Source organism: Anopheles gambiae, chromosome 3 (assembly GCF_943734735.2).
Source record: "Anopheles gambiae chromosome 3, idAnoGambNW_F1_1, whole genome shotgun sequence".
Lineage (NCBI taxonomy): Eukaryota > Metazoa > Arthropoda > Insecta > Diptera > Culicidae > Anopheles > Anopheles gambiae.
Window position 1 is genome coordinate 72656426 of NC_064602.1, and position 24169 is coordinate 72680594.

Below are 24169 nucleotides of genomic sequence, written 5' to 3' on the forward strand. Positions count from 1 at the left end.
AGCTCGATGGATGGATTGGAGAATATTAATTATGTTAAGGTTCCCGATCGGCTTTTCCGTTGTCGCAGTTGTGATGTTCCTCTTGCTCTGCTCTCTGCTAAAATGTGTTCTACTAAGCCGATAGAAGTATGCAAATTCCTTGCAAATCCGGTTTGATGTTCCGGCAGCATGAAGAGAAGGGATGAAGTGTTTAATTTGGAGTTCCATTTGCAGTTTTCGTCGCTGTGCAAATGGAATATTTTTGGATAGATTAGAGACGGAGAGCTGAGCTTGAAGTTTTATGTGTGGTTTTGAAATTCCTACGGGAATGTTGAGTTTTTCGGGAAATAATTTCGGGACGTTACTTATGCAAACGCATCAAAAAGAGTCTTGATATTAGTCGTAGTGGAAAATAATGTTTTATTTATTGCTTCTAGGGTAACTGTACCAGTATTCGGCAGTGTGCCTGTTTTCGGCAGGATAACTAAACACGTGAAGTTACGCAAAAATGCGTTGGAAATAGTCTCCATACATATTTTTGTTAAATAGAGATATAGTCAATTGGTATTCATATACGAAGTATCACATTGTTTCCTAGCATATTTTTCAAAATATCGAACGAAATGTGCAGAGTTTAACATGTTTCGGCAGATTTGATGTTAGCCAATAGTTCGGCAGGTTTCATTACCAGAGAACCAGAGCACTTAAACCCTGAAAGTGTGGTTTTTATGAAAGATTCTATGGTTGCAGAATTTATTCTAGCCCGCTAGGAATTTTTAAAACATGAAAAACAAATAATTATTCACTTTAAATGCTGCCGAAAATAGATACACGGTAAATGTGGATTTTTGACAGATCAATGTTGTGGGCTCCCGCCGAAACGTGAAACAATAACAAACTTTTGATTTTACTGCATATTCATTAATAACTTGATCAGAACACTACAATGCGTATGTGGACACATACAACCACATTTTTTGTATCAAATTTCACCAATTTCATCATATATAATCCAATAACTTGAGAGAAAAATATTAATTTGTGAGCCAGTCGGAGCCGTACTCTACAGCAGTCAGGCAGTCTCATTTCTCCAATGCCTACTATGTTTGTTACTAAAATCAAAGAGACTGTAAAAACTGCCAGCAAAATTACCAAAATGGGCAACATAAAATTAATAAGTTAAGTGTTGTTTAACACCGATTTCAGGTGTGTAAAACTGTTTACACATTTTTGTCTGCCTATTTGCATTAATTAAAACATTTACCGACCCGGTGGTACATTTACCCTAGTTCCAATACTGGTTTTTAGAGGAAGAGCGATTGAAGCATCATCCACATCCTTAGTATGTAAGTGGAGCAAATTCTTTAAAAAAATCCCACAATACCAAGTAGGCTGCATACACACGAAAAGGCACAACTTCGTTTCCAATCCCAGCAACCTACACAATAGCCCAAAATTTCGCCCCAAAGAAAAGTTGTTTGTTCATTAGCAGTTCGTTAACAGCTTCCCAACGCGATTTTTCCATTCCATCCAGCCGAAAACGAAAAAAAAAAAACACTACGATGGAGATTGACAGCTTCACCGAGCTGGTGCCGCTGCTGTCCAACTTCTGGCGCACCATCCCGGCCGCCCAGCAGCTCAAGCTCGAGAGCTCGCTGACGCTGTTGAAGCAAGATCACCAGCTGGGCCAGCTTTACTTTCTCGGCCGGCTGGAGGCCCACTCGGTCGCGTACCTGCTCGCGTTCGGCACGCCCGGGCTGGATGTGTTCCGGGAGCGAAAGTTTTACTACAGCCGGAACGCGGTCGACTGGATACTGCTGCTCGAGCCGACCGATTGGACCGAAGAGTGGAGCCGACTGTGGGGAGAATTTACCGGAAACGCGTCGTTCGCGTTCAAAATGCGCTCGCTGGCGGCGGGCAGTGCCGGTGTGGTGGTGCGCGAACAGGATCGGCTCTGGTACGTGATCCATGCGATCCTGCGGGAGGCGGCCGGTGTACCGCGTGGCGCCCTGCGCATGTCGATCGAGCGGGACGTGGTGCTGAACCCGTTCTTCCAGGGGTTGACGCGCGCGGAGATGGTGCAGCTGGCCAACTATCAACACTTTCGGCGACCGGAGCGGCCGGCGGAGGAGAACCTGCGCGGCCGGAAGGAGTGCGATCTTTCGTTCGACGTGTTCGACCGGCTGGAGGTGGATGTGCTGCCGGAAGGCAAAAGTTTCACCATGCGGTTGGACGATTCCGGGCGGGTGGTGGTGTGGAGTTCGCTGCACTGGCTGGGGCTGGAATTTTTCCACAAAGCGGACAGCAATGTGTACGGGTTCTTTTACCAGGGCGATGGGCGTAAAAATTGGGATCTTCCATTTATGGTAGAGGTGTAAATGGATGAAAGACTAAATAAGAAACACGATCCTTTAGAAAAACATTAAACGTGCTGTTGTCTTGGATATGGTTTGTGTCTTGACTAAGGATGCTGTAGTTTCACCGAACGCCCGCCAGGGTGCGCTTCAATCGTTCGTATCGTTTCTTCCCCGTACCGAACGGCAGCAGGCACTCAACGCACGAACCGAACAGCCACGAATTTTCCTTCCACCGCGTGGTCTGCGTTTTCTTTCCGACAGTTTCCGAGTGAAGTGGTGTTTTTTTTGGTTCAATTCTCCTCTCGTACGCGTATGTGGAGTGAGTCGCGTGGGGCTGGCAGTGGGAGGAGCTTGAATGGTTGAAGGCGAAACCCATCACGCGGCACGGCGCAGGGTAAGGTAATCGTACACAATATTGCACCGCTAGCGCTAGCGACGAAAGCCACTTCAACTGGGTAATAAGTTCTATTTTGCAGCAAAATTAAACTCGCTAGTGGAAACCCTTAGCGGCTTTGTCAGTGTGGCTTGGGGGAAAAAAGATTAAAATTTAAAAATGAATAAAAAAACAAGTCCATAAACAGGTGAGCATGTTGGGGACATTTGGGGTTGCCAAAAACTGCACATGTAAGCGAATGATTGCTGAAAATGTGGAGGAAAAGAAAGATTTGAGCGAGCACCGAGTAGTGTTTGTTTGTGACGAGGCTAAAGTGGTTGAAGTGCATGGAGATAAAGTCATTGAGCATGAGTAAATACTACAGAACAAAATTTTACAGATGTTGAAGTTTTTTTTAAAGATTTGTAGTGAAAAGTATTTTGAATAACAGCGTAATATGAGTTTCAAATTTGTTCTCAGAATGTAAGCTAAAGGATAATTGTGATGATTAAAAGATGAAATAACATACAATAAGTAAGGAAAGTATGACAAAACTACAAGAACACATTAAAAAAAGAAAAATAAAGACAAAACTATCATGTTAAACAGTATAAGACAATTTCCGAAAAACAACAAAATATATAATATACAAATAATTACTAAACTAATTGTTAAAAGAAAGAAAGTAAAATAACTGTGGTTCAAAATGAAGAAGCAATGAAATACAAAATTATAAAAAAAACTTACAAAAACATGACAAAAATAAGAAAAAATAACTACAATCAACAACACTTTAAGAACATTCAAAAATAAATTCAATGAGCAATACATATTGTTTAAACAAAGAACATCTAAACATTTTCGTTTGCCTGTTTGCAGTACACTGGATCAATGACAGTGAAATAGCAAACAGCACACAAAGCACATCAGCATTTGAAAAAAAAGACGCGTCACAAAAAAGCATAGCGAACCATGGTGGTGAAGAATAACTGTGCCTGCCACATTGCAGCCAAATTTGCATCTCGATATTGCAGCAGGACAAATTGATGAAAATAGGGACGCAACGAGAACGCAAAAAAAGAAGTGACAAAAAGGGATGGAAAAAACCTCTCCGAAACAAAACGGACACTAACCAACCGACGAAGCGAGCTTTTTCGTTAACGTTCGCTGCAACCGTTTAGCTTTCCTATTGTTTTGATCGTACCAGCCGTCTGATTTTTCTTTCCTATTGGAATCGTTTTTTTTCTTATTGTCCTGTACTCTGTTGCTGCTACTGCGTTATCTGTTTTCACGAGTGTGTCGCTCTTCGCTCCTATCGTCGCCCGCTCGTCGTTCGTCTTCTGGGTTGTTATTGTTGGCAAGGGCAACATGAATGTTTCACACGAAAGGTTGCTGCGAAATGTGCTTCCCCATTTGAATGCGCTGCACTGTTTGAGGTTTGCAAAATGCGACCTCGTTGGGTTGGGAGGGAAAATTTGAAATTCCGTCGCTCGAGGACACACGTGAATGTTGAATGCCAAATTGCAATCGATTGCGCGAGCGTGTGCGGGACCTGGCGTACTGGGGTTTTGGGTAGTGGAAACTGTTTGGCCTATTTGCGCCACATTCTAACCCCTAAACGGTCGAACTGTATCAGGATCATCATCATCATCATCGTCACCATTCACCACCAGTTATCGCCTCCACCGGTGCAACCCATGCCCGACAAAAGGACAATAGGGCTGTGCACCAGCAGTGGGCGATTCATTGGGGAGAAATATAAGTTCGAAGTTCAGCATGTGTGATTTTTACGGTAACGGTTATGGATGGGATAAAGCGGGAAGGCTGCCTGGTTGGTCCCGTGTCCCGGGGTGATATTGTAGAATTTAGTCAATTTCCCCGCTGTGTGTGTGTCCCCACTGCCTGTTTAGACGTTTGCGCAGGTTGCACCCGGGATAGGTTGGCCACACAGCACACCAGATACGGGCGGAGATAAAAAGCGTACCAGCAAAATAAAATCGAATTGCAACCCGGCAGGCATTTGTTAGTTTCGTTTCGTTGCGTCCTGACCCGTCTGTTGTCCCGCTGTTGAGTGGTGGATGCATCGTGCAGTGTGACTGTGAATGCGGATACTTTATTGATAATGACAGTTCGATTGCAGCTGGCCTGTTAATTTGGGCACATGTATGGCACGAGTGCATCCGGGGGACGTTGTCTGGTTTAGGGCTGCAGGCTACAGAGTTAGAATAGATGTGAAACGTATGCCTTATTTGGAAATGCTCGCATTGGGAGATAATATACTATGAGTGGAGATTATAGAATAGCTCTTTAGAACATTGTATCTCTCAAATATGTTAATGTTCAAAAAATAAAGCAATATTCAGCTTTGGAAAGAAAGACATTATAATTGTTGGCGCAAGCTAAAAACAAGTAATGATAATGAATAAAGTAGGAAATATAAAAATAAAACCTATTATAAAATAGTAAATTAAACAAAGAGGACAAGGAACAAGTAATAAAACATACACAGACATAACTACATGAAGCATTCAAATGTAAAACAAAGAAAGTAAAGGATACTATGAAAAAGATCAATAAAAATATGCAAAGGAAATGCAACAATGCAATGTTAAAATAATATGAGATACGAATAATCAAATGCTTGAATTCTGTGCAAGACAAAACATGAAATGAATATAAAAAGATAAAATTATAGCTTTGCAAAGAAAATTTTTATAATTGTTAGCGCTAGCTAAGAACAAGTAAAGATAATTAATCAAATAAGAAATATAAAAAAAACTATTAGAAAATAGTAAAGCAAACAAAGAGGACAAGGAACAAGCAATAAGACATACAACTACATGAAGCAATCAAATGTAAAACAAAGAAAAGAACAGAAACTGTGAGAAAAATCGTGAACAATATGAAAATCAAATGAAAAAGTGCAATATTAAAATAATATAAACTACAAATAATCAAATGCTTGAATTCTGTGTAAGGCAAAACATGAAATGAATATAAAAAGGTAAAATTATAGCTTTGAAAAGATTGGATTTAAAGTAAATCTTACAAATTTCATAAAAAAGAGCACAAATTGACAAAAGTTTTCACATTCAAGTGATACCTCGAACGAAGCTTCCCCAAGCTAACCTTATCTTACCCGAACCATACCTGTCCGCTTCCGGCCAAGGTGCTCCGGTGCTGCGGAGCGAAGAATGATTGCTTTCGCTATTGCTACATCGACCAACTCTTCAGCAAACTATGTCAGATACAATTCTTTAAATCTTCCATCTCAGCCCCAGATGTACCTTCTTCCCCTAGTGCTAGTGCTTCAACGATACCCAAGCAACGAACGACTGGAGTCGATAAATATCGTGCTTTCTTTGCGCTGCCGGACTATTGTAGCGGACAGAAGAGGTTGACTTTGGCTACCAACAATTATCCCTGCCCGGCCTGCAGCAAGCAGCAAGTTGGCTGAATAAACGAAGATACTTTACCACTGCTCGCAAAAAGGGTGGTGGTGGTGGTGGCGGCGATACTTGGCCGTTGGTTGCATTATTTCCTCGAGTTCGATCTTCGAGCACGACTGGAGCTGGATTCGATTTTACCCTTGGATTGGCGCCTGGCGTAAAAGCTGAAGTGAGAGAGAGTGCAGGAAGAAAGCGAAACCGGCGTGCAAAGGCTGGAGCTGCAGTACGGAATCCGATTCGTGCGCGATACTTCATTGAATGGGCAGTCGTCCAGGCAGGCAGCAGTGTGTCCTGTGCAATGCGATGACTTCGTTTGTCCTCGCCGGCAGATAAGGGGATAAGCTCTTCTCTGTGTGTGTTTCTTGTTTTCTTCTGCTCTGTTCTGTTTCTCTGCTGTACCGTCTTCCTGTTCTACAAGTGTAAAAGACCGGAAAACCCTCCCACGAAGGTTTCAAGGTGATGAAACATGGCGTGGCGGTGTCGGGCACTCGGGCTGTATTGTGTATGTCCCATGCCCCATCCTCGAGCGGTTGGAGCGCAACAAAAGAAAGCTGGAGAGATAAATTGCACTAGCCGGAGCGTGTTTTTGCAAGGAAATCATTAAGAACTTTAATCTTTTCATCTACCGCCCGCGCTCGCTGCAATGGGGGTTTACCTGCCATTGCCTTGCCCGGTGGCCGTGGAAGTGAAGTCTACCAGCACCGGGACCAGATCCTGGTTTGCAGCAAACGACGCACCGAAGACGACAATGAATAGCTGAACTTCCACTTTGAGCGGGGGAGGTTTTTGTGCCCTCCTCCCCCAGAAAGATGGAAAGTGATCTTTGTCATTGCAGGGGACCTCTTAGTTCATCGTCGGCCGCCTGCTCCAAACCGCTTCCAACAGCCATTACGGTCATTGCAAGCTCTTAACGGAGGCGCTATATCTCGAAATGTGTGGACAGTAGTTTAGCAAACTGTAAGGAGTGTGCGTGTGAGTGGAAGGATGGGAAGGGAAATGTGAAATCGGGAAACAATCATGCTGCCCGGATCTGGAAGACGGGGTACATGCAGCGTGCTCTATTGTTACCTATTCCCCATCCCTTTGCAGGAAAGGAAAGGCAAGCGGCGCGCAAACGATTGCGGATTTTGAGGCAATATCCAATCCATTTCGATTATCGTCATCGGGTGTGTACGGTCGACCGTGGGGCTGGTGCAATTCTTTCGACTCTTCCGGTTGAATCACAACACAACAGCATCAGGTTGGGTGTAGGGAGGAGTAAGCATTCTATTCTATCGAAAAAGTTTTGCTGCTCCAACTTTGCGCTCCAAACTAAGAAGAGCAGGAGGGTACAACATTTCAGCAGTTTTATGATTGGGAAATTTATTTGTATGATTGAGTGGACACGAATGCGACCGAGCAATGTGTGGAGCAATGTCGAAACAGATTAACATTGTTCCGTTTGGATGGGGAAGTGTCATTCTACTGGAAGGATTGAAAACTACGCTTTGTAGTTGTTTAAATTTCAACCTCAAGTCCAGTCATTTCCTGATGATTTGGAACTGCTTTGAGCCAATGCCAATGCAGCTCTTTATTTTAAAATAAATTAAATTATAGCCTCAAGTTTCTTTATCCAAACATCTGCTTCAAGAAAATTGAACATCCATTGTACAACTTTTATTAAACCAGCAGCGAATAAACAAAAAAAAAAACAACCTCTCAGCGACATTATTCATTCCACTGCGTCGAGCTTTCAATAATGCCTGTTTGGGTAAATGCTCTCCGCCGTCTCCAAACTCAGCGAACACAATATACTTCAGTTAGAAAAGTTTTATCTCTCGGCAGACGCTTTTGTTCGGGACCAATTTTCATCGCTAGCCCCATGGTCTTCTTAAAAACTCTTGGATTGGCGCCTCCCACTTTTAATACTATTGCTCGCCTTTGCGCCATCTGTTTCCCGTCGTGAAAGAAACGGCTCAAAAGAAAATCAGCGCCATCACCAGGATCCAGGATCATCCCGAGCGAAAGCGATCTTATCGTGCGCGTTTCTTCCCCTGCCTGGGTGTCTCATTTAAACTGATGTTGTAAAAGTTTTTCCAATAATAATCACTAGCTGTTAAGAAGTTAGCTACCGTCCCGTGCCCTTGTTCGACCAAGTTAATGACAATGTTGAACGCTGCAGGGACGCATGGGAGCATGTGTTCGATGGCTGGCTAGGAGGATGGAGTTCTTTTGCTTGCTCGAACCGATCGAACGATAATTGAACTGAAAGGAGGCGAAGATAAAAAGAGAAGAAAAAAATTCCCTCAATTGTTGTATGATGTCGATGTGCAATTTTGAATCGAGTTTTGTTAAACTCTTTCCATTACATGTTTGCAACAAAAGACGCTTTTTTTCTCTGTTTCAAAATCATAAAAGCACATCACGATGCTCCTCCAAACGTCGCATTGGATGGAAAAAGCGCTCCCGTTTGTGGGAAATTGTGGCCCCAAAAAACCGCCTCCCAGCGCACATTGTGCTCGTCCCTGTTACCATTTGGAGCCCGAATTTGTCACTGTTTCGCATTGGAGGAAGCTTTTGAAAATGCAAATTTTGAACCGCTCCATGGGCAGGCTGGAATGTACGATGCATGCTGGACGCTCTGCTGAGAGGAAAAGGAAAACCCGCCTGGAACGGTCGGGCCAGGGGCTGGGTGCTAAATTATTCGCATTGAAATCAAAATAAATCGCCCCGCATTCACGGCACTGTGCGCACTGATGTAACTGTCGAGTGGGGGAAGCATAAAAGAGGGAGGGGTAGGACATGTCGAATGGGAGGGAAAGTGACCGGCATGAGCCAGGTCCGGTAATTATTTAAAATTACTTCAATCAAATATTCATGAACCTTTCACGTCGAAGGTGCGGGATGAATTTTGCTTTCAATCGTTCGTACTATCTCTCTCTCTCTCTCTCTCTCTCTCTCTCTGTCACTCTTTCTATCGCCCGTATCAAATGGCGAGGCGTGTGGCATCCCACCGGAGAATGTATGTGCCGTGTCCACTATCGTCCCTTATCGGTGATTATGGCAATGATGACGTCGATGATGATTCCGATGGTTATGCTGGCTGGCGGTGTATGTCTGTGTGCTGCGTGTGTGTGTCCACCCCGATTACGATATCCACCGTCGAGCGGCCCCGGTGAGCGTCCGTCTGTCTCTGTCGGTGTGTTTCCGTGCGCACCAATGGTGAACACCATATTTTGAATCGCGGTGGACGGACAAAGCCTGGAAAATGGCAGATGGCACGGTGTGGCACGGTATGTGTGTGTGTGTGTGTGACATACGTTTTCCGTAACATTTAGCCCGGATGGCGAGCTTTTACCCTCACGGAATGGGTGTACGATGAAGAAGAGAGGCAGGCAAAGGGAAGGATGCTGAATTTACATACGCTCGCTGTGTCGTGCCGTTGGTGCACAGGCGAGCCACAGAAACGACACGACAGGCGTCATTGGAACGACGTTTTGCTGTCGTTTCCAACGCATCATTAAGGTGCTGCGCTGGCTGGTGTGCCTTGTGACGGTATGTGCAGGGCGTTCCCTGTACGTACGTGAAAGGTTTGGAGCCTTGCAAAGCCCGAGGCCACCTTGATGAAGGTCTTTGCAGAGCGATCAATCCTTGGGGCAAGGCCTCCTTGATTGGGAGCGCCCGGGCCTTGTGTCAATAAAGCTGGCTGGTAGGCAATTGCGTGCCCGGGGGTTTTTGGGGCTTTCGAGAGGAGCGTTTAACGAAGCGTTTGCTATTTATCGAGAACGGTTTTCTGACATTCTGGAGGAAGGAAAATACATGCTAAAATGTAAGTAAAATACCGGAAAAGCTTTAAATCGTTTCTAAAGTAATGGAGTTCAAATAAGAATGCAATAAGCTTAAGCTAAGTGAGACTTGCTTATTGTATGTTTATGGCATTTAATTAGTTTCAAATTAGTATTTTTGACATCATCTCTCTCTCTCTCTCTCTCTCTATCTCTCTCTCTGTCTCTTTTTTGATATCAGAAAAACAATAAAAAGGGCTTTTTCTAATTTACCCCAACAGCAATACAGCCCTACCTAGCATACCTGAAGCTGTGAAATAGCACAGAAATTAAACCAGAAAATCAGGTTATTTATGACGTCTTAATCTGTTCGCCCCATCCATCCATCCCTGCCCTGGCTGTGGTCGAAACGCTTGCAAAGTATTTTCAATTTTTCAACCATCATGGCCTACTCGTTGTATATGTAGAGTACCAGCCCGGGTAAACCTGGGTTGGAAAAATTGCCAAACCTCATTCCAAAGCGTGCCTCCTTCTGGGCGGTGGCTTACCATTACCACACACAGTACGGTACGGTACGGTGGGGCGAACCAAGGCGTAAAGAAAAAAAAGCGTTCCCATTCCAAACCACTAATTTGTGACCACCCTTTTCCCCGGGTCTGTGGTTGACGGTGCCCATTCGAGTACGATTCGTTTGCTGGTGCTGGCCATAAGCTGGCGGCTGGGAATGGGAGTGGGTTTTAAAATAAATAAATGTGTATATTGTACCAGTGTTGCAGGCGATTAAATTAAACTAATGTCTTGATTCTACATTAAATTACGTTAATTTTCCGTTTGGTTTGGCGTTACGGTTCGGCAGGATGGTGGGCTGGAGGTCGAAATTGAAGGGATAAGACATTCAGCGTACATTTAATGGTGGTGTACATTTCAATAAAGGAGGTTTATAATGCTATCCTGAACATATTTATTTTTTTGCATGAGTTTTTTACATGAAATACTTATGCACTAAAGCTATTTCATCCTGTCAAAGCAAACCATAATCTCAAGGAAATACTTAATAATATTATTATGTTAATTAATTCCAAGTGCCTTTATCCACCAAGATTGAGTTTAAAGTTCACAAAGATTAAATTGTTTAAACTACTGAATTAAAATAAAATAAAAACTACCACTATCGGGCTCATTGTTCGTTTAATTTCCACCAGGCAGCGCTAGTGTTTTGCCTGGCTCCATTGTTGGCTGCAAAACCTCTCTATCGCAGCATCTACCAAACGCACGGGGCTGGGACGGTAGCGGGTCGCTTCGGTAGCAGCACCACAGCAGTGGACAAATGAATGCTCATTAAATATACCGGCACAATTGCCGCCTCCCCCTGCATCCCCACTCCAAACCGGGCCCCAAACCACAGCATCCCCGGACCCCGAGTCGGGTCCTTCTTCCCTGGTTGGGTACTTCAGCATCACAAACAATGACATTAACATACTCGATCCAGTCCGACCTCGGTCCTCGGTATGAGCCGGTTGCCAGTTTAAATGAGCACACATTTGTCCTAGGAATTGCCTTCCAGGCTCATACCTTCCGTCCGCGCCCCACACAAACACACACAGAGCGGGAGAGACACACATTTAGCATAGACCGTTGGCGTTGCTATCAGTAAGTCGTTCGTTGTTTTCGACTCCGGCTGACGGTGAGCTAGTAAACCGAGCAGCGTTTTTCGCACCGGCAAACGGGGCTCCTTATTGTCTCACTGCCTGGCTGGCTGTTCTGGCAGTAGTGGATAACGGTTTGGAAAAAGGTATGACCATGGCCAACCGCTTCGGGATAACCGATTGTCCTTTCATAGAGCGTGGCGCAGTTAATGTGGGAAGCTGCCGCGATGGAAGGACTTGGATGCTTTAATTTTAATGAGTGAAGGATCATGGCTTCGGTAATACGATCGGTATGCAATTGCCCGCCGGCTTTGGGTCAGCGGGAGCAGCACACAAACACACACACACACACACACACTTAAAAATACCATGGAAAGCTTTGTTGTGAACGGTGGATTGACGCAGCTTACGCAGGACCGACAGACGATGATCTTTAATTGGAAAGATTTATTTTAAGCTTTGAAATTTTTCCTTTCCTGAAACGGGCCACCAGGTATTTTCTAACACCACTTTAAAGTAGCTTACCTGCCTCAACCGTTCGCTAATAGCACGCCAGATGAATATCCGGCAATGGCGGAAATGGAACGGCCCACATCGCAAAGTGGCTCTGGTTCGGCAAAGTCATCGTCAGTCGGAACTCGGTCGGAAGTGAATCCGAAGCACTCTGCCCGGTTGTCCATTACCCCCCTTCCCGACCCTTCATTGGTTGGGCAAAAGGAAGTCGATTTATGGGCACGTGACACATGTACAAGTGCAAGCACACACACACACACATATAATAGCGAAACTGGCTCCGGGACCACGTGAGAGATTAATTGTTCCCCGATGAGATGGAGACGCCCGGTACGCCCTGGCAGCGATGGAGCAAGCGATTGTAAATTAGTTCTAAATTGAGGCAAATTGTTTTAGCGAAAGCGAAGCTATTGTCGAACCGATGGGTTTTGCCTTTCCCGCCGCTTCTTTACCTCTCTGTATCCAGTATTCAGGGGGCCGTTTTCAAACTGGATTAAGCCGTGGTGGTGGTGTGGGGGGCAAACAGGTGAGTGATGAACGGTGCACGGTGCCGTCATTGGGGCGTCGATTTCCGGCAAACGGAGCGCGCTAATGGACGAGTCCCCTTCCCGGAGTATGAGTAGACAGGCTGGCAAAGCGGCAAATTCGTTCGGTTGTACGGTTGGCAAAGATTAATTGGCTGGAAAGGATGGTTGCAGCTATTAAAGCAAAGTGTCCGATGGATGGTCGTTACAATGGGATTTGCTGTTTGCTTTATTTCCGCAACGCAACGTTGAGTTTTATGTGCGAAATTCGATTTTAAAGGGGAAGGAAAATAAAGGCTTATCTGTTTACTGCTTATAAAATAAAACCTCTTCAATTCTTGTACCTTCACCATTGCACCTTTTTGTTTTTAATCAAATGAAGCAAAAATAGCCGTTTACTCTCCTAAAAAAAAGGCTTTAAAAAATTCAATGCATTCCCGCACCGAACCAAAATCGTTAATCGAATTCTGCACCACATTGAAATTTTAATTTAATCTTGTCACATTCGAAACACAGAGGCCACCCAATTTCCATCCCCAATGTATAAAGCGTTGTACGCAAACATGAATCCTGTACTTGAATACTGTTCCTGTTTGTGCATGTGTGTGTGTTAGGTGAGCATATGATTCCATTTTCCCAATGCGGCCCCGTATGGCATCGCGCGTTTGTTCTGCAATCGAGACCCACTGAAGAGGTCATCCGGAATGCAAACTTTGGCCAAACAAAGCGAACCATCGCACACACACAAACACGCACACAAACATAGCATGTAGTGGAGCGTAAACAGTGTGCATTGCTGTTTACGTCGGCCGTCGAGTGTGGTGTTTTAGGGGGTCAATGCAAATGTCCCCCTGTTTTCTAAAATGAAGATCGTTTCGAAGCGAATAAAAGGGCTGTTTAACAGGTTTTAATGCAAACATAATTTAGAATGACAAGCGTGTTTTTAAATTGTTTTGTAAATAATAGTTTGCTCTGTCTGTTTATTTGACTTCATTCTGTTTTGAATGGTACTGTAAGCAGTTTATTCTATAGCAAATGATTAACGTTTAGCTGTATGGATACTGTTGGATTTTGGATGTATACAGTTAAAATTTCAAATATGAATTCAAATAGGAAAACTCATATGAATTAGAAGGAACTAAACCATAGGATATAGATAAAACTACTTGACTAATTTGGACTGCATGTAATGAACTTGCTCGAACTACCCGAATGAACTTTGTAATGAATTATGTAATGAACTAAGGGACAAATGAATACACAGTTGCAAACAGACCGGCGATTAAGGTGCAATCTTCTTATCAAATTTATACTAAGCTGTTGTGATATTAATTCAGCACTTTAATGAATATATTTAACACATATCTTTCTGCAAAACGCTTGAAAATGTATTGATAATGATGGTCTCGTGTAATGAGTATTGATGATGCTTTAAGCAAATTTGTTTTTCTATATCATGATAATTCTAGATAATGATAATTAATGATGATAATTAAGCAATAAATGGAAATCATATTATTGAAGTTCTTCGTAAGCTTCCCACTAAGTCCTTGAAGCTTCCTGTGCACACTTTAACACTCTTGATAATTGGTAGATTGATGGGTGCCTCAGGAAGCATACCAGAAGATTGATATGCAACTGATTCGCAGAGTTTGCATTTGCCAGCATTTGCTTCCCACCGGATTTAAACAAAAACCTTCCATCGCACCAATGGCGATGCAAGCAATGAGTTGCTGATTATTTATTCCACTGTCAAATCCACGACACGGTAGTCTTCGTACTAGTGAGATTACGATCCGGATATATCGGGATGTATGCATGTTTGTTCAACTCTACGCCTACGTCCTGGCACTGGAGAATGGATTAAGCAGCACCAGCAGGGCATCGGAAAAAGGGGTTTTTCGCACGACTTCCGAAACACCGGTCCGCAACGCACGTACACAACAGCACAAACATGACCGCAAACTTGCGAACTTGCGCTTACGTTTTCCGTTTCCGGGCCGGGGCTCCATCGTAGGAAAAGCTGATACTGATCTGGCTCGAACGCCAACACCGTTTCGCATGACAAATCCAACAACCATCCATCCCCGGTACGGTGGTGAATTCCTCACTGGGGCTACCCGGAAGGGTCCCCTTGTCACACAGAAGGTTGCATTTTACAAATACACGGCAAACTCCATCCCTTCACTTTCTACTGGAAAGTGTGTCGTTCGCACACCATATGTGCTCTCGGTCTACGCAGGGGGCTAGAGGCAAGTGGCGCCCGACATTAAAATGCGTTGGCGGGAATAATAAATTCATCATCAAACAACGTGTTGAAACGTGCATTAACATTCGGCTTGACGTATCAAAATTTTGATTAATGAATAACAATCGCAACAGCGCCAACGGAACGGCCCCATATGCAGCTGACTGACAGCTGCGTTGTGCTATGAGGAACAGAAGCACACACATACACTACTCCATCAAGGCACACACAAAAAGAGGAAACCTCCAAGCATGCCAACTTGCATTCCGTTTTTAAGCGACAAACCTCGGTCCCTTAGCACAGCCACAAACAGTTCGGGAGGGAAAATGTTCCACTTTGCGCTCGATATTTACTAACGACAAAAGTTGCATGTCGTTTGCTTTTGCTAAGTGACAAGTTTTCGGAGGTCGGCCACTAAGCACGAGTGACAGCGTTTCTTTGTGCAGTGGCGTTACTGCTGTACTGCAGTACTGCTGTTGTGATTTTGGGGGTTTTGGGGGTAATGGTGTGGAAAATAGTTTTGCAATTGACAGTTTGCAACCAGTGGCACAGGAAAGGAGAAACACTGAAGAGCTTTGCTTTTGCTGCAAGGCAACACTACTAGTGGATGTGTGGCTTTTGTTGTAATCGCTCTGTTTGGTGACAGCATGCGGTGGCAGTGCAATTTGTCATGCGGAAGACGTGTCTTGCGCGAATTCAATCATTGTGTGTAATGAAATGCATTCAGGGGCGAGCCATAAATTACGTCCAGAAATTAATCTGTTAGGAAATGAATATAAGGAGGCAAGGACTGTGCATAAACGAGGTCAAATATTAGCCAAAATCAGATTTTCCATCTTGGATGGTATTTGACAGCAGAAAGCCCTTGAAATTTCATCATTCCCTCAAACATTTACTGTTACTACAGGCATACATACCATATCCTATAAAATGTATGAACCAAATGACATTTTTCTTGCAATAACCAGACCGGTATATCTTTTTGATCACAAATAAAATTAGAATTGAAAAGGGCTCTTAGATGTCAAACTTCCTGTAACGAACTTTTGGCTACTTTTCAAATCGTTCTACAATACGGGACCTCGTTCCTACACAGTCCAAGGAGGTAACAATTTCTCGCCATGAGTGGTACGTAATGTATGGATGTCGCTTCTTGCGCTTAGGAAGCCCAAAAGTATGCAATGCATTGCTATGCTACTATATTTTTCAAAATTTTGAACACTAACACATTTAAGAATTTCTCACCATAAGTGGTACGTAATGTATGAATGTCGCTTCTTGCGCTTATGAAGCCTGAAAGTATGCAATGCATTGCTTTCCTAGTTGTTTTTCAAAATTTTGAACACTAAAACATATTTCCATAAGAACAAACCTGATAGATTGCTTAATGTGACAAAGATGAATGTTTTAAGTTTGGATGATTGTCTTAAGATTCCAATTTTCAGTTGTAGACTTGATACATACACAACTTCATACACTCTGTCGTACTGTCGTTTGCTGCTATGTTTCCTGCTGGAAAAAGCAATAAATTATTGGACTGTTAGCTTCTCGCTTTCATTAAGAAGTGGTTTCTTGTTGCAGAAATCATCCAACCCGCTCAGAACAATCAAATGAAAGTCCAACCATAACACCATCATCGACCATGACACATACTTTTAAGCGGCAGAAGGCATACAGGGGCATTGCCTGCTTTTGTGCTGACCACAAAGAACACTCCGAACCACTCCCGGTTGCGGCAAAACCATCTTGACCGACCGAGAATCGAAACTTTATCAAGAAGTTCAAGTGACCATTAATCACAAACACACACAGACACACACCGGGACCGAGACGAATTGCAAGGTAAATAGTTGCGACGGGTATAAATTGCAGCTGTGTGTAATTACGCCTGATCAAAAACTTTCAATCATTCGCCTGTGCCAGGGATGACGGACTACCAGTAGAGTGGCCCGGAAACGGAAAACGGTTCAATCGATCCGAGTCCAAAGGAGCACATTTCGCTTGCATCACGGTTGTGTTGCTGCAATGGCCAACAATTAATTATTAAGCTCTTCTCGGGATGTTCGAATGCAGTTGCCACGTGTGTGTGTGTGTGTGGTGCAACAGTGCAGCAGTGTTTGATTTTCGATTTGTCAGCAAGAAATTCTCTTTGATCGGGTTCGGGTCGATGCTATAATACGGTTAGTGCTGCAACACTCATGCATATCTCAGGCCGCGTAAGTGATCGGGCCGAGAAACCGAGGGGTTTTGGAGACTGGCAGTGCTACTCTGTTTGTTTGGGTTTGGTCCGGGTGTTGGGATGCCGGCTGGAGTGAAAACCAGTGTCGGGATTGTGATGTCCAGCATTTGTTGAGGACCGGTATAGAGACAAGGGGGCACAAAGCACAGCCGAAAAACAGGTTTCAAGCGATGGAGTTACTGGAAAAGTCAGCAGCAGCTTTGTGGCCAACCTAATCCAATCGGGTAGAAAACACACATCCACCCACACACACACACAATCGATCCGATCGTCCCTTTTTTGGGTGAAAAGAGCTGACAAACGGTAGCAAGGATTAGCCCGACGGAACTTAAACCATCGCTCGGAAGGAATTAATTTGATTTCATCTGAATGTTGCTGTATTTTCCCGCTTTTACTTAGTTTCCATCCCGAATGCCTGTCGTGTATCGATTTTCTGTGTTGACTTTTTTTCCTCAATTTTCCACTGAACAAGTTTTGTCACCGCTACGTACAGTTTTGTGTTTGCAAATTTCCCAAACCCGTTCGATAGCTCGCACCTTGTAGCTGCAAGTATAATGAACCCTACTTACCCCGTGGTCGCATTTTCTCTCTTTCCCCGCTTTCTCTACTTTCAGGGATAATCAGTAAAACCAATAAACAAAACATGTCCCGGCGGTTAAGGCAGCATTTCCGTTCGATCCAGTGAGAAGGTGTGCCGGAAGCGAGCGCCACCCGCCACACGCACACCTACGGCGTGTCAGTGTCAGTGCAGTGAAGTGTATTTTGTATTCATTTCATTTCTTCGTTCGGTGCAGGACGGGAAGGAGAGTGGTTTTTGTGTGAGTGTGATGTGTCGTGTCGTGGTCGGTGAAAAACATCCCCAACATCCGACCGAGCAACAGCAGCAGCGGCAGCAGCTGACTGACTGAGCGCAAAACACTGCGTGTCGATTTATTTGCCATCCAAGTGTGTGTGTGATTGTGCTTGGAGAGCGGAAGGTTGGAAATTCGAAACCAGAAAATCCAGGTTGGTGTTCTGGCGCGCGCTCCGTGCATGCCAGTGTGTCCGCAGGAAGCGCACGAAACGACGACTGTACGATGAGCGGCTACCAGCAGCAAGGTAAGCGAAAGGGGAGGGGTTTTGAAGAGCACCCTTGTTGCACTGCTGGGTGCAAGCGATTTAAAGTCAGATTTTTCGGAAAATGATTTTTCCCTTTTTTTTTGGAAATTCACTGCACGAAATAAAATACAAAATTAACCAAATTTGATGAGCCTCGATGAGTAAAGCCTTTTTAAAAGCATTTATGTTGCTGCTGTGCCATTGTTTACGGTGGCGATGAACGAAATTTGCACACCTAACAACCCCCGTACGTGTGTGTGTGTATGTTTGTCAGCCAGCGGGTTTGATTCTGGCATCAAAAAGGGGGCATCAACAAAACCGTCATTGTTGCAGCGCCTGCACATATTAAATTGATCTTTTGATGTTCGCGTATGCTGCTGCTGCTACAAACGGCTGCCTTTGATTTCTAGTGCCATCTCCCCACCCGATGGGATGCAATTTTATGGTTCTCATGCATCGCCGTTTTTTTAAATATATTTTGCCTCCACAACCAACACGAGCCAGCGAAACCTGGCTGCAAGGTTTAATGGTGGCAATGAACGCCAAACTTTACGGTCCGACGAGTTTTGTAGCTCAAAAATGAACATAAAAAAGAACGAGATTCCCAACGGGGAGAGGAGAACTTCCACTACACAAAACATCAAAAGGAATTCACGCTTCGAGTGAGCAAAAGTGCAAACGTTTTCGTACCGCTGGCTGATGATTGTTCGATATCATTTTTGAAATTATTGCTTTTATGGTGTTTTGTGCAACAAAAGGTAGCAAAGGATATGAACATGTGAATAGCATGGTTTGTAGCTTGTTCGGATTCTGTTATTTACAAACAAATGTTACACTTTTTTGTGATTGAATGCATGCCTTTTGAACATATTTTTTATGGAGACTCCCAAGCATTCACTAAAGTGCATCACATCGTTAACTGGCATGTCTGATTGGCTTGCGGACTTTGTCGTAAAAGTGCGTCCTACCTTTAATACCTGACATCAGGATTTATTTTATTATACAAAACTATACAGCTTACACAATGTTAAAAATCATTCCCTATTATATACTTATCCTAGCACCACTACAGACTGCCAAACACTAATCCCCCAGTGGGATATTTTCGCTCAATTTTGCAGCGAGGAAAAGAGGCACCTTCCTCGGTCAAGCGGCCCCTGAAAGAACAATCGTTTGCACCTTGATTGTCCTCTCGAGACATTTCCCTTCTCCCACACAACATACACACTTGCACACATACGAACACCTCGAACGCAATTATATGAGAAAATTGCCTTTTTGCCAGGGCCCTCCGTCCCAGTAAGATTGCATTATTACGATGATTATTAAATTGTACCAGCCCGGCCCATCCTACCTTGTTTGCTGGATGGAGATTTTGCTTTTCGCCGGGCTAACCGCCTGATTTTGGGGGCGAGATCGTCATCGTCGCCATCATCGACACTACTGCACGGCGACCGGGACACGTCGGACGTTTCTCGTATGAGAAAATTTGTAATATCCTGTTCATCTGCTTGAGCGTGTCGGCTCCTTCGATGATGGGCTTCGAATGATGGTTGCAACTTTTATCGGCGAAGGAGGCATCCCATGGGAGACCTGATTTCAAGCTCCCTCCTCCCCTTTTCTGAAGTCCCGAGTGGGATGAACAGAGTTCCGGTTCCGGTCTGGCAATCATCTCTATAGTGCAGTGCAATCAACAATACGGTTTGAGGGGTGAGCGCCGGGCGCTGGTCAAGCCTGCCGGATGTTGCAAAGGTGGAGGAAGTTGATGGTGTGTCATAAAAGTGTTTTAAAATTGTATTGTTCGGTTATGTACGCATCATTCACTTTTATATAGCTTTCAAACTAACTTAAAGATAACAGAGCAATGAACGGTGCTATAGTCGTTGTGGATTTTACAATGAGCTATGAACTTTACTCATTTTATTCGATATGACTATTTTCACCTCATATTTTGAGCATTATATATTTATTTTGTTGTTTTATTTTATATGGTGATTGTTTAAGTCTTCCAATAATGTCAAAACAGGACGACAAATGTATCCCAACTCAACTTGCACAAGGAAATGCGTATGACATAAAATTACGCCTAAAGTTATGCAATGTCATACAATAATTGATTATTTATGATTGTTGCGAATAACTTAAACCGGTATGTTGGAGAATTTTAAGAGGTTTGTTATTTTTTAATAGATCTATGCCTAAAAAGTAACAGCTTTCGAAAGATACAAAGAGAATTTTAGTTTTTTCTTCAATTAAAATCAATTTTATAGTAATTTAAGAACAATCAATCTAAGGTGTTGCGATGCAACCGATTCTTTCTACCCAGAGATCAATTAAAACGTTTTTTAGCCGAAATTAGAATGGTATAATTTATTAGTATTTCGCAAGGTGGAGCTAAAAAATCACGTGCGTATGCTCGGGTGCGCGAAGGAATCTGCTCGTCATCCTGCTGCGCCGGTCATTCCCCCTAAGGGCTTCGGTTCGTGCCGTCGCTGGTCGGGTTTCGATAAACCGATTAATTTCGAAGCGACCGGCAGCGCCCTCTATCGCGTGACCCGTGCAAGTAGGCTTTTGCATCTGAATTGACGGTTGACGGCGTCAACATAAGGCTTCAAAGGAACTTTAAACGTACATGAAAAAAATATCAAAACTTATTTGGAAATTTAGTGATATGAACTGATGTTTATGCAATCCGTTCATTGAATAGATACCATAGTTAAAATGAATAAACAAAAAAACGGGATAAAAACAATCTCCAGCATATTAAGAGCAAAAATATAGCATCACTCATTGCGATACAAAACTAAGATAAAATATTGCAAACAGCTTAAGCTTCTGCCCATTCCCCTCTCGCCAGGCTAAGGTAGCCCGGTAGCAACGACTTGTGGCATGCAAACATCGCGGCGCGGTGTCTGTCAAACAAAATAGAAAGTTTAGAATTATTCATCAAGCTCGCGCTGATGATAAAAGTTTTACCCCGTTTCAATTTGGAAATTTTTGCACCAATCTACATGCGCCGCCTGTGCCGCGTGTGCGGCATCGACCCAGGTTGCTGTGTCTTTATGCAAAATGAGGCGAATGCTGCTCTCAGAGCGGCGAGTTGCTTTGCTGTCAGTTTGTATCGCCCTCTGTCACTGTGTGTCTTTTCGCGTTCATCCTCACACATTCATCCATCTTTTGCTGTCGGTTTCGATGTGTCTGAAGCGAGGATTTGCGTTTTTTGTTTTGCATCCGTCCATTATATTTTATCAGCAAGTCTTTTTCCTTTGACTATGTCCCATGTGTGTGTGAGTTTTGTGTGAAGATGCAGTGAAGCTTTATAAAAAAAAAACCCAGTTGCAGTTGTTAGTCGCGCTCTCTAACGAGCGGAGGAATGAGGATTTTGTTGCTATGTCTTGTTCGCACACTTGTTCGCACATTTTAAAGGATACACACAAGTACCCCGCAATGTGTTGGAGCCGTTTTTGTTCCTTAAAAAAAGTGCCGCAAAAAGTGTTCGTTACGGTGGTGCTTTTCACTCCCCACATCACAGAAAAACACAGCCAGGGCGGAAAATAAGGCGCTCAGAGGAGGCGAGGAGCAGTTCATCAGCATTCGTCATTTTCAGCGGAAATTTTCCACAATCCAATCCACAATCCAGCTTGCACATGCGGCGCTCGGTTGAGGTCTCATCAACGTTTAAACGATGAGCCTTTCGCCTTCAATCGTCGTCGTCGTCATCAGCGTCAGCATCATCCCGGTGCGGTCCGCTCTATGCGGCACTGATAAAGCCCTCCCGTGTGTATGTGTGTCTGTGCACGGCCCCGGACGCTCAGCGTCCACTTCATTTTCCTTGCCATTCTCTACTTCCGGGGCAGCCTTGGCTAGCAGCAGGTGATAGCATTTCGATCTACTCGAGTGAATGCATGAATCATTGAAATTTGCACTTCATTTTCAATTTGAATTTCAAAAGGCAACCGGTGATGAATGCTTTTACCTCCGGCTGTTTCCCCCGGACGCGTGGCCTAGGGGATTTACGTGTTTTCTAGCTTCATGCGAGCGCTTGTTGCAGGAGTGTGTGGGCATGTGCCGGAGCGTGGCAGGTGTGGGATGAGAGAGGCAACGTGCAGCGGTGGTGAGTGTACACGGGAACAAGGATGTTTAACGGTTTTGGAGGAATGTGTTAATGGTTTCAGCTGTTTTTGAAAAGGATTTTTTATTAAAGAAAAGAAAGTAACACATGACTTTCATATGGAAAAAAATATATTTAAAATAATTATGCATGAAATGGTATATTGAAGGCTTTTCTGTTCACTCTTTATTTGCAACTCAGCTTCAGCCACAAGTGTATGTTCAGCTTCAGCCTTTATTGTGTATGTTTCATATGTTTAATGTATTTTCTAATCATGTTTTATCGGAATCCTTGAACTCAACTAAAGCTTATCCATATTGTATTCATTTTGTTTTTTCTTCGTTTAAAAGTGTCTTAAAGGAAACCTAAGATCACCAAATGCTCCTTACCAAAACGTGAATCTGTTTAATTACACCAGCATTACAAAATAAAAATCAATGTTCCGTCGAACACTTGTTCTAACTGCCCCACATCCTAACCATTAACTTGTTCCTATTTCGTAAATCTGCCACTCCAATGCTTCACCATTAACGAGCGGTGCGTTTGAAATGAAAATGGAAAATTTATTGTCATTCGTGCACACCTTACCGTGCCGTACAACTCGAAGGCTCCTGGCAATTCATTCCACTCTGCTGCGCGTTACAAATAATGTTCGCTTTTTTAATTAAATCCCAAACACCAACAAACGAACGTTTGAAATGAAAAAACAAAAAGCCAGCACTTGATAAAGCACTTTCCACCAACTCGCCCACGGTGCGGCGTTTCATCGAGCATCGGATGAGTAGGATTTTATTGTTTTTTGCTCTTGTGCGGACTGGCAATTCTGGCTACCACCTTGGCATACCGGCACAAGACACCGCCAGGGGTCACGCAACGCAACTTCAGCCAATTTTTCCAGCTTTGCCGCTGAAAACAGTTTCCCAAATTAATGATTTGATTTTCACGCCAAGCGGACGGGATTGGTGGTTTTATTTTGCTCTCCCTCTCCTGCTCGTTTTTATGCAAATATTTTATTCAATATCGATCGCTACTGGGACGGCTTGGTGCTTGGAGCGATCTGGCACTTCTTCCAGGTTTCCATTCCGACTGCTCGAAGAAATCGATGAGAAATTGGTTCACCGTTTGGTTTTATTTCGAATCCCATTTCTGTTCTGTTCTCCTTCTTATTAATACTGTTCCTCTCTTATTTTCGCCCTTACTGTCAAGTTTTGTTACCGATTCGTCGATAAAAAGTTATTGTCTTATCGACACTCAAGCAATTCGGTTTCTTTTTTATCCAAGAAAACCGCGCGAGGAAGAGAAAAAGGAACTACTCTAAATGGACACCGGTGTGACCGTGCACTTCAGTCAACGGCAATGGCAATTTCATATTGCCCGGAGATGCCTCAGTTCCGGCCACTTTAACGGGCCACTCCGCTTCGGCACGGCGAAAGATTTTTTGAAGCACGGCAACAAACGCCCGGTCCGGATATCCGACCCGGTTGAACCGGGTGCACTGCTGGTGGTGGTTTGCGTCAGCGGCCGGTTCGTCGTCGTCGTTTACCGGTAACGACTTCATCGACAAAACTTGAAACGGCCGGAGGTTTAGTAGATAAAATTTAATTTTGTCTATTGCCAGTAGGCAAGTGTTGCTTAGGCGGGGGGGGGGGGGGGGAGAGAAAAGAGGTCAAGCAAAAGATCCCTTTCCCTGATCAAACACTCCTTATGCTAAGCTTTCCAGAAGCATTCCCATTTTTTTGTTAGAACAGGAGCGAACGAAACGGGATTGGATGGGTCCGGAAATTTTTAGTCATAAAATTTAATGCCCATTATCATTCGATGGACATCATCTGAATGGCCAAAGTGTTCGAAAAATGATACCGATCCTT

At 43.8% G+C, this 24169-nt stretch overlaps 2 protein-coding genes across 5 annotated transcripts in view; both read left to right on the plus strand.

Annotated features, from left to right (window-relative positions):
* The window catches only part of LOC1269465 (teneurin-m), a 515515-nt gene that overhangs the window by 6257 nt on the left and 485089 nt on the right, over positions 1-24169 (plus strand). For all 4 annotated transcript variants that reach the window (XM_061655799.1, XM_061655800.1, XM_061655805.1 and 1 more), the window contains exon 2: positions 17707-18190. In XM_061655799.1, coding sequence (XP_061511783.1) covers positions 18169-18190 — 22 coding nt within the window. In that variant the 5' untranslated portion in view covers positions 17707-18168. The remainder of the gene's footprint in view (positions 1-17706; positions 18191-24169) is intronic.
* LOC1269143 (radial spoke head protein 9 homolog) lies at positions 1377-2406 on the plus strand. Its single transcript, XM_307731.3, has one exon. The coding sequence runs from the start codon at positions 1542-1544 to the stop codon at positions 2355-2357; it is 816 nt and encodes a 271-aa protein (XP_307731.3). The 5' UTR covers positions 1377-1541; the 3' UTR covers positions 2358-2406.